Source organism: Mobula birostris, chromosome 29 (genome assembly GCF_030028105.1).
Source record: "Mobula birostris isolate sMobBir1 chromosome 29, sMobBir1.hap1, whole genome shotgun sequence".
NCBI lineage: Eukaryota > Metazoa > Chordata > Chondrichthyes > Myliobatiformes > Myliobatidae > Mobula > Mobula birostris.
Window position 1 is genome coordinate 4,127,638 of NC_092398.1, and position 17,717 is coordinate 4,145,354.

The following is a 17,717-nucleotide window of genomic DNA, read 5'->3' on the forward strand; positions in this document are numbered from 1 at the left end:
CCTGTAGCTGGTGCAGACCCAAATACTCCTGTAGCTGGTGCAGACCCATATAGTCCTGTAGTTGGTGTAGACCCATATTGTCCTGTAGTTGGTGTAGACCAATATTGTCCCGTAGTTGGTGTAGACCCATATAGTCCTGTAGTTGGTATAGACCCATATAGTTCTGTAGTTGGTGTAGACCCATATTGTCCTGTAGTTGCTGTAGACCCATATTGTCTTGTAGCTGTTGCAGACCCGTATAGTCATGTAGCAGGTGCAGACCCATATAGTCCTGTAGTTGGTGTAGACCCGTATAGTCCTGTAGTTGGTGCAGACCCGTATAGTCATGTAGCAGGTGCAGACCCATATAGCCCTGTAGTTGGTGTAGACCCATATAGTCCTGTAGTTGGTGCAGACCCGTATAGTCCTGTAGTTGGTGTAGACCCATATAGTCCTGTAGTTGGTGTAGACCCATATAGTCCTGTAGTTGGTGCAGACCCGTATAGTTATGTAGCAGGTGCAGACCCATATAGTCCTGCAGTTGGTGTAGACCCGTATAGTTATGTAGCAGGTGCAGACCCATATAGTCCTGTAGTTGGTGCAGACCCGTATAGTCATGTAGCAGGTGCAGACCCATATAGCCCTGTAGTTGGTGCAGACCCGTATAGTCCTGTAGTTGGTGTAGACCCGTATAGTCATGTAGCAGGTGCAGACCCATATAGTCCTGTAGTTAGTGTAGACCCATATAGTCGTGTAGTTGGTGCAGACCCGTATAGTCATGTAGCAGGTGCAGACCCATATAGTCCTGTAGTTGGTGTAGACCCATATAGTCCTGTAGTTGGTGCAGACCCGTATAGTTATGTAGCAGGTGCAGACCCATATAGCCCTGCTCGGACTGCATGGGGTGGGGGGAGGTCTAACAGGGAGATGTGGTGGCCACAATGGATTGCATGGTTAGGGGTACAGGGACTGCTAAATGTCTGTTGTTGGCAAGATGCTGGAGTCATTCTTCAAAGAGAAGTAACTAACAAGATCAAATTTTGTCAACATGGTAAATCACCCCCGTCATCTAGGAGATGCACTTTTCTCATTGCTACCATCAGGGAGGAGGTACAGGAGTCTGAAGACTCACACTCAACGATTCAGGAACAGCTTCTTCCCCTCTACCATCCGATTCCTGAATGGACATTGAACCCATGAACACTACATCACTACTTTTTTATTTTTATTTTTGCTTCTTAATTTAACTATATATATTTTTTTTCCAGTTTTTTTCTATGAATTGCATTCTACTGCTACGGGCAAGGACAACAAATTTCACGACATATGCCGGTGATATTAATCTATATCTGAATCATGTTTGGCATATTTCTTGCACAAACCAACCACTGCAGATGCTGGAGATCTGGAGAAACGCGCGGTGAGCGGGCTTGGGCTCAAATGTTAACTCTTCATTCCCCTCCTTCGACTTCGTGGCCTGTTGATTTCCTCCAGCTCTTAGTGCGTTGCTGCTGACAAACTCCCCGAAATTGTTTGACGAAGTGAAAGGGAGAGCTGGGTCATTTTTAGGATGGGCAGATACAACTACTGGGTGATAGCGGGACCGGTTCTTGGCTCTCAGTCGCTTCATTTTGCTCTAGATTTCTGCAGAATCTGTTGTTCCTCTGACAATAATCTCGATTTTTGACTCCGTCCCATTTCTTACGCCCTGCTGCCTTTAAGGATTCATAGACAGGATCTCCCCTGCTGCACTTGTTTCTGAAGACACTGTGAAACGGCGCCTTTAAGCCAGTAAATGTTTCTAATCATCTGTCAGATTGCATTTTCCTTTGCCTTGATTGCTGCCAGACCCTCCCCTGCCCATTCTGCGAGCGTAGGTCCTGTTACAACTTCAACCCCACTAAATGGTGCGGCCCCAAGTCAGGTATAAAACCAGAGTACAGGTTCTAGGAGACGCCACTTCTTGCTTAGGTGAAAGTATTTGCAGCTAATTCAGAGGCATCTTCAACTCACTCATTCACTCAGCCGGTTTATTGCCGGGAGGGCTCTGATTGGTTGCTCTGCGGGCGGTGGGCGTATCCCTTTACCCTTGTCAGCGCGGTGCACGCCGGGAGGCTGTGTTCCCTCCGGCGAGGGCTGCGCCTCTAGCCCCGCTGGGAGCACTACAACCCCCAGCTGTCTTTGCGGCCGCCGCGCACGCGCAGTGTCTGCGCGATGTGTGTCAAAAAGTTGCGTCAGCTGAGATCCCTGAGAGTCGGGTGGTGGAGGTTGTTAATATTTTCTGAAGTAGATGCAGCTCGGCTGAAGGAGTCCCGTTATCGTCAGAGTGTTGGTAAAGTTTGCAAATGTTGTGTTACTGTTGTAATAAATCTGTGTACGGTTACTGACAGAGAGTTAATTAAATCCTTATTCCCAATGTTAAAAGTTTCCGCCAGTGTTCAGGTGAAGTTTGCAATGTTAAATGCTTAACTTTTTCATGCAGTATTTCATTCTTGAGAGTGAACGTTTAATGCGTGGTAAGGCAACGTTTGGAGCCTTTAATGCAACACTAGGTTTCATGTTTCCGCTGCAGTTTCCGATGAGGTGTGGGCATTGATTGAGGAGCTGCGATGTCGCTGGATCGGGCGAATAATTCGGGTTGCGCCGGAGTCGCGACCGGCCTCCAGGAGTTGAGGAAGTGCAGCGAACTATTGCAGAGCCGGCGGCGAGAGAGCCGGGCGGCGGCGATGGACAACGCCGCCCATACCGTGCTCGGCTGCTTGGACTCGCGATGGCCGGAGCGGCAGGAAGGCGGGCAGTCGCCGCCGCCGCCCCTCCGGGAGCCGCCGGCCGAACTGAAGCCGCTGCTGTTGCTCTTGCTCCGGCTGTCCTGTAGTTGCCCGTTCGACGACATCCGAGAGAGAAGTGCAGGCATCCTGAAAATGGTGCAGGTAAGTGCGCCCAGCTGACCGCTGTTGGCCCAGTCTAGTCACACCAAACTTGAAGAGCTTTGTGTGCAGCTCTGGTCTTCCTACCCACTGAAAGCTTGAAAAGAGCGCAGAGAGAAAGTTGCCGGGACTTGAGTTAGACGGAAAGGTTGAGTAGGTTAGGACTTTATTTCCAGGAGTGTAGAAGAAATTTTGTGCACGTCCACCCTACACAAAATTTCGAAGGGTATAGATAGGATACGGGTGGTTGGGTGGAGATTCTCCTCTACCAGTGGAAGTGTAGGGCGTTCCTTCCCTCCGCTAGCCTGCAGGTCGCCCCAGGGCAGGGAATAGCACCCGCTTAGCCCCCAAATCAGGGTCACATTAAACCATGGGAGCAGGTGCTGGATGGTAGGACGAGCAGCTGGTGCACATCCCCAGTCTTGGTTATGTGACCACTGACACCAGGCAGACAATCTCTGAAGAGTATTGACAATGGCTGGGGGATCACCTGTCTTGTAAAGACACTGCCCAGAAGAAGGCAATGGCAGACCACTTCTGTAGAAAAATTTGCCAAGAACAATCATGGTCATGTGACTGCAATCACCTATGTCTTATGACACGGCGCATGGTGATAGAGAGAATGAATGCCAGCACGTTTTCACATTTTCCCCTCAGGTTGGGTAAAACTAGAAGACATAGTTTAAGGTGAAAGGTGGAATATTTAAGGGGAAATTTCTTCACTTAAGGGGGGTTGAGCTGCCAGTGGAAGAGATTTTGATTGTAACATTCAAGAGTATTTTGGCTAGGTAGATGGATGAGGTGTCTGGAGGGCCAGGGCCCAGCTGCAGGTAGGCAGGCCAAGGCAGAATGTTGGGTCCCTATGGACCAGATGGGAAGGAGTGTCTGTTTCCGTGACACTGCATGGAAAGACGGTGGCAACCTCTTTGCATGTTGTACGAAGGTGCACTGAGATGAGAAATCCACACAATGAATATAGTGTTACAAAATAGACCGGTGCAGGTAGACAAAGTGCCAGGGGTGTGATGAGAAAGGTTGCAGACTCGTCTGTTCAAGAGTCTGATTGACGGGATAGAAACTTGACTTGAGCCTCGTGGTACATTCAGTGAGTTCTTGTATCTTCTGCTGGATTGTTTGGGGGGGTGGGGGTAGAGAAAATGACCTGGAAGGGAGTGGCCTTTGATTACGGTGGCTGCATTAACCAGTCCTAATGAAGGGCCTCAGCCCGAAACATCGACTCTTTATTCACAGTTTGTGGATAAAGGGGAAGCCTTTTAGGACCGAGATTAGGAAAAACTTCTTCACACAGAGAGTGGTGAATCTGTGGAATTCTCTGCCACAGGAAACAGTTGAGGCCAGTTCATTGGCTATATTTAAGAGGGAGTTAGATATGGCCCTTGTGGCTACGGGGGTCAGGGGGTATGGAGGGAAGGCTGGTGCAGGGTTCTGAGTTGGATGATCAGCCATGATCATAATAAATGGCGGTGCAGGCTCGAAGGGCCGAATGGCCTACTCCTGCACCTATTTTCTATGTTTCTTTTCCTTTCTGTGGATGTTGCTGTGACTGTCGATGAAATCCACTGGAAAGGCATGCAGCTGGTGCTATGAAAGTCTTTATTCGGCACACGCAAGATGGCAGCCTTTGGAATCTCTCTGGAAAGAGTCTTCCTGACCCGACATTTTCGTATGATAAAGATCAGTTAGCAGCAAGTTGAATCTGCTGTCACAATGCCTCCTTTGAATTATAAATAATTTTCAAACATGTAGATCTTCACACCACCCAAGGTGAATGTTAATCACTGCTTTCTGTTTTTTTTTGAGTTGCTTTCATGCATATACAAACATCTCAGGTCAATTGGGTGTTTCCTGGTTTACAATCGCCCTCAATCTGCAGCTCCAGGAAGCTCATTGTTCTGAGCAGCATTTTGTATTCGATCTACAATCCACATTCAGATCTGTGGACTGGTTGTTGAAATTAATGTGATATTCCATAACAGATGATGCCTGACTTGCTGAGTGCCTCCAGCATTTGTGTGTGTTGTTCAAGACTTCCAGTGTTTACAGGATCCTGTGTTTCTGAGAAGTGCTGCAAGGATCGTCTAGAGAAATAGGTGTCACTTTCTCCGGAATGGCTGACGGGAGTTCTGATAAACACTTAAGATTGAGACACGTAGATAGATGACCAGTGTCTTCTTCCCAGGGTTGCATTTAAGGTGGGGGGGGGGGGGGGGGACAAGTTCAAAAATGTTTGGGGCAAGTTTTTTTTACCCTTAGTGGATGCCTGTAAGTTGCTGCCAGAGATGATGGTGGGCGAGGATCTATCAGAGATGGTCAGGGTGGAATGTTGTATAAATATCCAGAGGATGGTTTTTATAAGGCCAGGAAGAAATCTCAAATTGCAGTGACACTGGCAGCGAAGGGAGCAGGACTGGCAGCATCTATGGAGAGGAATAAACAATCTAGATCAGTGGTTCCCAGTCTGGGGTCCATGACATAAGGGTTGGGAGCCCCTGAAGTAGAATGATATTGATAAATGTGAGGGATGCTGAAGATCCGGAGCAATGCACACACAATGCTGGAGGAACTTGTCTGGTCAGGCAGCATCTCTGGAGGGGAATGAACGGTTGATGTTTCAGGCAGAGACCCTTGAAGAATTGTGGGCTGAAATGTCATTGGCTTATTCCTTTCCATGGGTGCTGCCTGACTGAGTTCCTACAGCTTTTTATGAATGGTGTTGATGTTGGCATTGAACAACAGAGATGGCTGTAGCAATTTCAGTGATTAGGTTCCAGTGCTCTACTTCAAAGTAGTTTTTAGTCCTGGACTGGGGAGCCGCATGTTAATTCTCACCGCTGTCTGATTTATTGTTTGACTCTTTAACTAATGGAGAAGAGTCGAGATGACTTGATTCCAAGGTGGGATTGTCGAGGCTCCTGAGGGTAATGTTTATCCACTCAGCTGGAGACATTAGGAATTACAGGTGCAGGAATCTGGAACAAAGCACAAACTTGTGGAGGAACTCAGCAAGTCAGGCAGCATCTGTGGAAAGGAATAAACAGTCTAGATCAGGGGTTCACAGACCCCTTGGGTAATGGTATAGGTCCATGGCATAAAGGTTGGGAACCCCTGGCCTAGATGAAGGATCTTGACCCATACCATCAACTGTCCATCTCCCTCTCTGGAGGCTCTTTGATCTGCTAAGCTCCTCTAGCACAAGGGTTCCCAAGCTGGGGTCCATGGACCCCTTTCTTAATGGTATTGGTCCATGGCATTAAAAAAAATGTTGGGGATCCTTGGTCTTGATGAAGTGTGTCTCAACCCAAGTCATCAACCGTCCATGCTTGCTCCTTGATCTGCTAAGTTCTTCTAGCACAAGGGTTCCCAACCTTTGTTTATACCATGAACCAATACCATCAAGCAAAGGGTCTGTGGACCCCTAGGTTGGGAACCCCTGCTCCATTGTTTTGTGTACTCATCCACCTAGTTACTGGCCTAACGTTATCCAGCTTGTCTTTGCTTCTGTCACCTTTGGTTCTGTTCCATAGAGTCACAGAGCACCACCACAGAAAGCGTCCATCTGGTCCATGCCAAACCATTTAAACTGGCTGGTCCTATCAATCTGCACCAGAACCATAGCCGTCCACACCCCTTCCCATCCACATACCTATCCAAACTTCTCTTAAATGTTGTGATCAAATACACACGTACCACTTGCGCTGGTAGCTTGTTCCACACGCTTACACCCTCTGAGTGAAGAAGTTCCCCCTCGGGTTCCCTTTAAATATTTCACCTTTCACCCTTAACCCATGTCCTCAAGTTCTAGTCTGACCCAACCTCAGTGGGGGAGGGGGGGGAACCTGTTTGTATTTGAACCCCTCAATTTTGTATATCTGTATCAAACCTCTCCTCATTCTCCTTCAGTCTAGGGAATAAAGTCCTAACCTGTTCAAACCTGCCCCAAAAATCATCCTGGCAAAATCCTTATACATTATCTGTATTTTTTTCAATATTATTGATGACTCTCTTGTATGTAGGAGACTAGAACTGCATACAATACTCCAAATTTGTCCTCAGCAAGATGTTATACATCTCTGCCCAATGAAGCAGTGGAGGCTACCTCAGTAAATATACTTAATACAAGGTTGGATAGATTTTTGCATAGTAAGGGAATTAAAGGTTATGGGGGGGAAAAGGCAGTTAGGTGGAGATGAGTCCATGGCCCGATCAGCCATGACCTTATTGAATCGCGGAGCAGGCTCGACAGGCCAGATGGCCGACTCCTGCTCCTGTTTCTAGTGTTCAACATAACACCCCAACTCCTGATTTGTGAAGACCGATATGTCAAAAATTGATTATGGCCCCATCTACTGGTGATGGCACTTTCAAAGAATTATGGATCTGTGTACCCAGGTCCCTTTGTTTTACCACAGCAAGATTCATCAGTTAGTTTTTGGGTGGTGCCCATTTGGTTGGTTTGGTTGTACGTACATCGTACGTCGATGAGGACCTCGACACCATAATGATGGTGTCGAGACTAGCGCTTGATTTGGATTTAAGTGAGGGAGAGTTGCGCAGCGTCAGCCTCACTCTCTCTTCCCAATTCCCATCTGGATCCAGTGGCAAGACAGAGTCGAGATGGCTAGAGATGGGACTAGGTGCAGTGGATGACCAGGACATCATCTGTGCCTTGTGCTCTACGCATTCCACGATGCTTGCAGTGACTGCCGCCTTGATCGTTGGACCTTCCACTGGTCTCGTCCACTCAATCAGCCGGAGTCTGTCTTCACGTGCTGGGACAGACAACTCCCTATCTCACCGAGGGTTTGAGACCCGTCGGCTACCCTCACCTGGTTTAGCCGGCTTGTCGAAGCTGTTGCCTGCGGTGTGGCCGCTGTCGCATGCAAACAGCTACGGGGAGCCACAGGTGAGAGTTGAGTGCCAGGTGGGGACCAAAGGTGGACTAACCGCCCTGAAAAGGACAAAAGGTATCCATTTATTGTCACAGTGAAAGTAGAAAAGTGGAAGGGGGTTTGTGTATGGGGGGGAAATATTAAAATCACAACCTTGTAACGTGTGTGTTAGGGGAATTGATGGCATCACTAGAAATGGGTGGATGTGATCCTTGTCGCTGCTAGATCATGGCTGTGGAGTGATCAAAGACATGCTGTGCAGTTGGTGGTCACTTTATTGGATACATATGCTCATTAATGCAAATATCTAATCAGCCAATCAAGTGGCAGCAACTCAGTGCATAAAAGCATGATCAAGATGTTCAGTTGTTCAGACCAACCTCAGAAAGGGGAAGAAGTGTGATCTAAGTGACTTTGATTGTGGACTGATTGTTGGTGCCAGATGGGGTGATCTGAGTATCCTAAACTGATCTCTTGGGAGTTTGACAGTCTGTAGAGCAGGGGTAATGGTAAGGATCCATGGCATTAAAAAGTAAAGTTGTAACCCCTGCTCTAGAGTTTAGAGAATGGTGCAAGAAACAAAGACTCAGAGTGGCAGTTTTGTGGGTAAAAATGCTTGTTTAATGAGATAGGTCAGAGGAGAATGGCCAGACTGGTTCAAGCTGTTAGGAAGGTGACAGTAACTCAAATAATGTGTTTGCTGCAACAGTGGTGTGTAGAAGGAGCATCTCTGAATGCACAATGTGTTGAAACTTCAAGTGGATGGGCTTCAGCAGCAGAAGACTGTGAACATGCACTTAATGGTCACCTTATTAGGTACAGGAGATACCTGTAGTGTGGACACAGATTGTATATTCCATCTGACTAGTATTTGGGTGGAACAGGAAACAAGGAAACTTCTCTTAAACAAGGTAGGAGATCAGGGTAGTGCTGAGCAATTCTGTTAGCATCCACTATTCCGCGTTTTTTAAAAAAAAATTCTTGCTCCTCACATCCTCTTTGAACCTACCCCCTGTCACTTCAATGTATGCCCTCTGATATTAGACATTTCTACCTTGGGAAGCAGATACTGTCTGTCCACTCTATTTATGCACCTCATTCCTTATAAACCTCTGTCAGATCTCTACACATGCTGGTACACCAGAGGAAACAACCCAAGATAATCCAGCACCTCATTGTAGCACATGCTCTCTAAACCAGGTAGCATCCTGGTAAGTCTCTCTTGCACCCTCTCCAAAGTTTGTGCCCATGATGAAGCTGGTTGAGTTTGTTTGGTTGCCTCTATAGAGGTGTGTGTAATAATTCTAGTAATTTGGAGATTTTCAAGTCACGTTTATTGTCATTTATCTATATACATGTATACTGTCAAACAAGACCGTTGGTCTGAATCAAGGTGCATTTGTAAATGAACCAAGTTTCATTAAAGGCCAGATAAGTCTAATCTTGCTGTAACAAAGGAAATTCATGGAATGTGTGAGAGTTTTTTCTTGATTGTTGTTGAAACAATAACTAGGCAAAGTTGATCTTGCTTCATGCGCTGAGCAGACTAAACATCCTTATCAAGGGGAAGAGTGATCATAACATGATAAAATTTAGAGTTCGAAAGTATGAAGCTAAGGTTTTGCATTTGAACCCAAGTAACTAAAGGCATGAGATGCTGCCTGCCCTGCTGAGTAACCCCAGCGTTTTAATTGTTGCTCTGAATTTCCAGTATTTGCACATTTCCTTGTTTGTTAAAGCTTGAGGGGAATTGGTTGGTTGTGGTTGCTGGGAAATCTACATTGAAAAAAATGCTTGTGGGCAGTGATTTAATAATATGCAAGTTGCGTTAATGTGTTCCTTTTAAGGCATGAAAATCCAGAAGGATGATTCATTTCAAGTTTACTGTCAATCAACCATGTAAATGCATATGTGAATACTGCCACGTAAAAGAATGTCTCCCTGAGCCAAGGTGCACAACCCAGTCCATATGACTCGCACACAACAAGGTGATATTACCATACCTTAACAAATAACGTGCAAAATTTGTGCCTTTGAAATCGGAGTGTGCACAAGTGGCAATGTCTGTAAAGGAGGTGTGAGGTGCTCCTTCCCTCCACTAGCCTGCAGGGCTGCAGGTCACCCTTGGGCAAGATGTAGCATCTGCTTAGCTTCTCCCCCCCCCCCCCCCCCCAAAAAAAAATCAGGGTCACGTAGGGCCATGGGAGCAGGTGGCGGCTGGTCGTATGAGCAGCTGGTGCACATCACGAGTCCTGGTTATGTGACCACTGACACCAGGCAGACAATCTCTGAAGAATATTGATAATGGCTGGGGTCACCCGTTTTGTAAAGACACTGCCCAGAAGAAGGCAATGGCAAACCACTTCAGTAGGGAGAGAAGATTGCCAGGAACAATCGTAGACAAACACCATGATCGCTCACGTTATATGACACAGCACATGATGATGATTACATAAAGGAAGAGGCTTAAAGTTACCAGAAATGGCAATTAGTCTGAGGATTGAGATAGTTTTTGAATTTGGTGTACTTCAGGAGAACCCGTACTCCCCTTTTTATCAGCAGCACAGCAGTGGAAGCTGTAGGCAGTTTCAAACTCCTAGGAGAGCATGTTGCACACACTCTAATGCTCCTAAAACACATCCTACACAGTCAGGAAAGGTGACCAATGCCTCTACTTTCTGAGGAGGCAGAAGAGAGCTGGACTTTGCTCATCCATACTCACATCATTCTGCAGATGCGCAGTAGAGAGCATCCTGACCCCTGCACAGTACAGAAACTGCACAGTGGTGGCCAAGCTCTTCAAATCTCAATCTTATGAAGGAACCAAATGAGAATGAAGGAATATTGTCTTCAAATGGATATGGGTAACCTGTTGTATACATGAGGTTTGCACAATGTTTATGAGAAGGATCCCGGGAATGAAAGGGTCAAAACATGAGCTTTTGATGGCTCTGGGCCTGTACTCACTGGAGTTTAGAAGAATGAGGGAGGATCTTATTCCAACCTATTGAAGGGCCTTGATAGAGTGGATGTCGAGATGATGTTTCCCAAGTTGGAGGAATCTAAGACCAGAGGGGGCAGCCGTAGAATAGAAAGACTTCCATTTAGAACAGATAGGTGGAGGAATTTCTTTAGCTAGAGGGTGGTGAATCTATGAAATTCATTGCCACAGGCAGCTGTGGAGGCCAAGTCGCTGGGTATATTTAAAGTGGAGGTTGATAAATCATAATTAGTCAGGGTGTCAAAGATTATGGGGAGAAACGAGAATAGGGTTGAGAGGGAAAATAAATCTGAATGGTGGAGCAGACTCAATGATAAATGGCCTAATTCTGCTCCAATGTCTTGCAGTTTAATATAACAGAATATAAAGCTGAAAACGTGAGCTCATACAATTTTGTGCAGAGGTGTATCTGTTAACTGGTAAGAGATTGGCCGGTGGTGTAGTGGTATCAGCACTGGACTTCGAGGCGGATGGTCCTAGGTTCGAATCTGGTTGGGCCCCAACCTGGGCAGCAGCAGTATCTGTGCACAGGAAAGGCCTGGCAATCTGCTTCTGTATCTTGCCACGAAAATCCACAGACAACTAGACTATCCAAAGGGTTGTCATGAGCCAACAATGACTTGACAGCACTCAATAAGACATTGAGGCCCGCCCTTGGGCCCAAGTACCCAAAGACCACCTTGCAGGTGACTAGGAGAGCAAGTAGTATTTTAAGAATTTGGTGAAAAGGGTGGTTCCACTTCTTAGATCCTTCAAAGTTTCCACACAATTTGATAGGGTGTTAAAAAGGCATATGGTATGTTGGTTTTAATTAGTCAGGGGACTGAGTTCAGGAGCTGTGAGATAATGTATGTAGCCCCCCTGGCCACCCTCAGGGTCGCTCGGCTCGCTGTCGTCTAGGGAAACAGCCTCGGCCCCGCCAAACTGGGTAATTAGTTTGTGTGGATGCTGTGTGAGGTACCCCACCCCGCCCAAATAACAGACAATACATCAGATGTGATTAAATGATATACAGTTTATAGATATTACTAGAACTATATAACTAAAAGAGAATAAGATATAAAAGGAAAATAAAAGGTGCCACACTTATCAAAGTTCAATCTCTTCGTGCACAAAAACCGTTGGAGCTCAAGGACCTTCTTCACCCTGTGACCCCCTTGGACCACTTCGACCGGCCGCCTGGGGCCAATAATGGTGGTCGACCAGACGCTCCACACGAATCCATCTCCATCTCTTTGCCGAACGTTCCGCTCGGGTTCCGACCCCGTTAGCGGACTCACAGCACCTCGTCCATCCTCTCTCGCTCTCCCGCCTTCTGCTCCCAAAACCCCCTCGCAAACAGTATCTTCAAATACACCAAAACCATAACAACTATCCCAATTGGTTAATAACGTATTTCTTATCACCCTCTAAACCACAACAAGCTGCTAGCGCAAACTTTCTCAGCGTTTAAGACAACAAAGCTGCATTCCCCAGATTAACATAACAAAGACGCCATTTTAATTAACCTCCGCAGTAGCATTAAAAATCGAAACCCCCTTACATGTAGCTTGAAAAATCCTGGTTAGACCACACTTGGAATATTGTCTTCAGATCTGGGCGGCTCGTGATGCAGAAGCTTTAGAGGGTGTAGAGGAGATTTACCAGGATGCTGCCTGGATTAGAGAACATGTCTTGCTAGGACTTTTCTCTTTAGAGTGAAGGACGATGAGAGGAGACTTGACAGATGTATCGATTTGATAGAAGTGTACAAGATGATGACCGGCATAGCGAGGACAGCCAGAGAATTTTTCCCAGGGTGGAAATGACTAATATGAGATGGCATAATTTCAAGGTGATTGGAGGAAAGTAGAGAGGGAGTGCCCTGCCAGGGGTGATGGTAGAGTCAGATTTGATTGGGAGGTTTAAGAGACTCTTGGGCACATAGACGATAGAAAAATGGAGGGAAGGTTTAGACTGATCTTCGAGTAGGTGAAAGGGTCATGGGGCAAAGAGTGTGTGCTGTTCTGAAGTGGCTTCTGCCGTCTATGAGTGAAGTTGTACTGCACTTATGTAAGGCCTTGGTGAAGGTGTATAAACCAGAATATATTGTGCCATTCTGAGCTGCTTGCCTGAGAAAGGACATGCCGTTGAGGGGATATAGCAAAGATTCACTTAACTAGTGATGGCAGGTTCTCCAAGAGGAGAGAGTAAGTAGATAGGGTCTGTATTCTTCAATATTTTACTTTATACAGTGAGAAATCCTTAAGTGGTAGACCAAGCTGCTTTAAGTACAGCTTGAGCCTCTTCTAATCCTGGGGAGAATTAATCATGTATGCTTCGCCAAAGAGAGGCATGGCATTGGGTTTGAGAGGGATAATAAATGATTGAATTGTCAAGCAAAACTCAAAGGGCCGAATGGCCAAATACCACTGTTTTGGGGCTTTGCTTAGTCTCTGACCATTCAACTTTTGCTGAGACATAAATTGCTAGCCCAAAACTACGTGAGCTATTATCGGGGAATGGGAGGCTGTCTACCTGTGACATTGATCGAATCAGAATCTGGTTTAACATCAGCGACCTATGTTGTGAAATTTGTTGTCTTGCGGCAGAAGTAGAAAGCAATAAATAACTAAACTACACAAACATTTATAATTTAAGTACGAAGTTCAAAAGTAAATTTATTATAGTACTTTTGTTACCATATACAACCCTGAGATTCATTTTCTTGTGGGCATACCCAGCAGATCTATAGTGTAACAACTATAATAATCAATGAAAGGCCACACAGTGCTGAAGATGCCAAACTGCAAATATGTAAAGGAGAAATAATAATAAACAATAAATATTGAGAACACGATATGAAGAGTCCTTGAAAGCAAGACCATTGGTTGTGGGGGCATTTCAATGACTGGGCAAGTGAAGTTATCCACTCTGGTTGAGGAGTATTAACTGTTCCTGAACCTGGTGGTGTGAGTCCTGAGGCTCTTGTACCTTGATGGGAGTAGTGAGAGGAGAGCATGTCCTGGGTGGTGGGGGTCCCTGATAGTGGATGCTGCTTTCCTGCGATTTCCAGCAGGAGATTGGGTTTGAGGGGGATAATAAATCGGTCATGATGCAATATTGGAGAAGACCTATAAGACCATAAGATATAGGAGCAGAATTAGGCTATTTGGCCCATCGAGTCTGCTCCACCATTTCATCGTGGCTAATCTAATTTTCCTCGCAGCCCCAATCTCCTGCCTCCTCCCCCTATCCCTTCATGCCCTGACCAATCAAGAATCTATCAACCTCTGCCTTAAATATACATGAAGACTCATCTACAGTGATGAAATGGTTTGAGAGGTTGGTCAGGGCTAGAATCAACACCCATCTCAGGAAGGACCTGGACCTACTAAAATTTGCCTATCACCACAATAGGTTTACAGCAGATGTAATCTCAATGGCTCTCACGCAGCCTGAGATCACCTGGACACCTGTTAGGATGCGGTTTATTGACTATAGCTCAGCACTTAACACCATCGTTCCTACAGTCCTGATCGAAAAGCTACTCAACTTGGGCTTCTACCTCTCTCTGCAGCTAGATCCTCGACTTCCTAACAGGAAGACCACAATTGGAAATAACATCTCAACTTCACTGACAATTAACACTGGCGCTCCCTAGGGACGTGTGCTTGGCTCACTGCTCTACTCGTTACACCCGTGGCAGTGTGGCTGGGCAAGCACAAGCAGCGTCTGTAAACTCGCTGATGATGCAACCATTGTGGGCACAATTTCAGATGGTGATGAAAGGGTGTACGGGAGTGAGATATATCAGCTAGTTGAGTGATATTGCAGCAACAGCCTTACACTCAATGCCAGCAAGACCAAAGAGCTGATTGTGGACTTCAGAAAGTGTAAGTTGAGGGAACACACTCTAGTCCTCATAGAGATCAGAAGTGGAGAGAGTGAGCAGTTTCAAGTTTCTGGGTGTCAATCCCTGAGGACCTGACCTGGTCCCAACATATTGATGCAGCCACAAAGAAGGCATGACTGCAGCCATATTTCATTAGGAGTTTGAAGAGATTTGGTTTGTCAACTAAAACACAAACTTCTACAAGTATATCGTGGGGAGCATTCTCACTGGCTGCATCAACATCTGGTATGGGGGCGGCTACTGCACAAGTTGTAAAATCTCGTAGAGTTAATCAGCTCTATCAAGGGTAGCAAGACTGTAGTAATTTTACGTATTGCACTGCTCTGTTGTCACAGGAAAAAAAATTTCATGACATCTAAGTGATGAACCTGATTCTGATATGGGTCTCTATTGAGAGTGGGAAAGGGAGAGGGGAATTATGGTTGAGAAAAGGGGAAGGGAGAGGTGAGGGTGTGGCAGAGAGTTGATCTGTAATTACCAATAAACCAAATTTTTAGAATCAAATGACCTTGGCTGAGTGTGTCTGCAGCTGTGCCAAACCCTGCCCCTGGCAGTCCTCTGCCACCTGTCCTACACCCCTCCCACGGCACTCCACCCTCACCATTCCAAACATCCTTTCCTCCCACCATATTTACAAACTCACTGTCTGCTCCACATTGACAAATACAGTGCTGTGCAGAAGTCTTCGGTACCCTAGTGCTATAGGTGCAATCAATGATATAAATCTGGTTCCCAGACTCTTGGGTTATTGCCCCCTAGGATGCCAGATCATATCTCTAGCATCCCCCTCTTCCCATACATAAATATAGCTGGAGTGATTTAAGATTTTTAGTGATAACTACTGAAGTTTGTAGAGCAGAGTGTGATAATCTCTTAATTTGGGCTGCTCGTAAAGTCCTCCACTATCACCCTTGTTGTGTACTCAGACATATTATACAGAAACTAAAGCTGCACACTCTCATTCCAGTGTGGTTTCAAGGCCTCGTAGTAACCGTAGCAAGACTTCCTCGCTCTTCTCCCCAAAACCTTGTGTTTTTTTTTGTGTAGTGAAGGCCAGTGCCACATTTGCCACCTTATCTCCTCATAGCAGATGTTGTGGCTGTTCCTAATTGATGAGCGGGTACCTCTGTAGATCAACATTTCAAACCTTATCACTCTACATAATTTTATTTTTGTCTTTTGTACCAGCTTTACATTTCAACACATTAACTAATTGGCCCAATTAAATTGCCCTGAAATCAGACTCTCCATCTTGGCATTTCACAACACCAATCAATTTTCCCATTGTAGACAACAAGCATCAAAACCACGTTTACACTAGTTGTGTATTGAAAGTGTGCTAACCTGATCTTTCAAAGGAGGCTCTTCTACACTGCTCCCAAGCCTGGGCTTTGCTGCTTTTTTAAAAATTAAGAGCTAGTATACGTCTTGTAAGCCATGATAGTCACGCTTCCTTTTTAAGCTAGAGAAGTGTACAATTGTTGCATTTCTCTATCTCATGTGCATATAGCAGTGACATGCGCTGTTCTCATTTCTGCCACTGGGGAGGTGGTACGGGGTCTTGGAGGCGGTCAATATTTCATGAATAGCTTCTACCCCCTTCACCATCGAATCTCTGAATGGGCAATGCACCCACGAACACTGCCTCACTTTTTTTGTTCTTTTGCACCACTTAATTTTTATATTGCAATTGATAATTTTATTATTGTACTGCACTGTTGCTGCAAACAACTAATTCCACAACATATGCCAGTGATATTAAACCTGATTCTTTTAATATTGGCCCTTGCTTATCCACCTTAAATTCCTTTACGTAGCTCCCCAGTGTATCAGAGCCAGCTTGTCATTTCCCCTTTTAGAGAATCCACTAGTTTTGAAGGGGACGACTTCGCTTGATGAATCTTGTATCATGTTGGATATTTGGATTCTTCAGTTGTTTTTATTTTATTGACATCTTGCCCGTCTCCCATTGATTATTAATCGAATTGCCTTTATAATCTTTTGTTGCTGAATGTTAAGAAATATGAGTGGTCAGTATTCTTGCACCTTGTGCATTGCTGGAATCTACTGTTTTTAAAACTTTTAAAGATATTAGATAAATTAATGTAAGACTAAAGCCAAGTTTAATCATTTGTACTTTTTTAAACACTTATTTTTCAGTATGTTGGTTTATCACCACTTACTGGCAGCAAGCGGTATAGCAGTCGCACAAGTTTTTATCAGCTTTCTCATTCTTCATTGGTTAAGTGTTAGCATGCTACCCATGTGATGTAATTGTGCAACTGTTGATTGGTTTATTGTCTGAGGAATTTGTTATCTGGATTATAAAGGTAATGGATTTTTCAGAGAAACCATCTTCTTTGCTTCTCAGCTCTTCACTTAGTTTAAACTTAGTGATCATTAAGAATTAAAACTCCCCTCATTTTTGACCCAAGGATCCGAAAAGTATCAGATGCAGCAGCACGTAGTTTTCCTTTGTATAATTTTCAATTGCCAGGGTTTTGATAAAGTGGAGTGGTCGTGGCCAAAGACACCACAGTTTCCAGCTCTGCTTGCCGTTAATTGGCAAGTGCCGGTGACACAGATGACAATTGACTGGACTCTGAAAACTTGCACTCCTTCCTCAATCACACTTTACTCGCGCAAACGAGAGAAAACCTGCAGATGCTGGAAATCCGAGCAACACAGACAAAATGCTGGAGGAACTCGGCAGGCCAAGCAGCATCTATTTGGGGAGGGGGGGGAGAGGAGGAGTACAGTTGACGTTTTGGCCCGAAACATTGACTGTACTTTTTTTTTTCTTTCCCCATAGATGCTGCCTGACCTGCTGAGTTCCTCCAGCATTTTTGTGAGTTATTTACTTGTGCTCAAGGTGAAAGACATGGCCTCTGTCAACAAACTGTTTAAGTTTGAACTGCACTGCCACTTCTGTACAGAACTGGCTAACAGATGGCCGGCTGGTGGTGCAATGGCATCAGCACTGGACTCCGGAATGAAGGTTCCCG

The 17,717-nt window shown here is 45.4% G+C and overlaps 1 protein-coding gene across 3 annotated transcripts in view; it reads left to right on the forward strand.

The window, feature by feature from the left end:
- The first annotated feature begins 2,229 nt into the window (after positions 1-2,229).
- The window catches only part of sesn2 (sestrin 2), a 134,213-nt gene continuing 118,725 nt past the window's right edge, over positions 2,230-17,717 (forward strand). For all 3 annotated transcript variants that reach the window (XM_072246246.1, XM_072246248.1, XM_072246247.1), the window contains exons 1-2: positions 2,230-2,311; positions 2,552-2,909. In XM_072246246.1, coding sequence (XP_072102347.1) covers positions 2,589-2,909 — 321 coding nt within the window. In that variant the 5' untranslated portion in view covers positions 2,230-2,311; positions 2,552-2,588. The remainder of the gene's footprint in view (positions 2,312-2,551; positions 2,910-17,717) is intronic.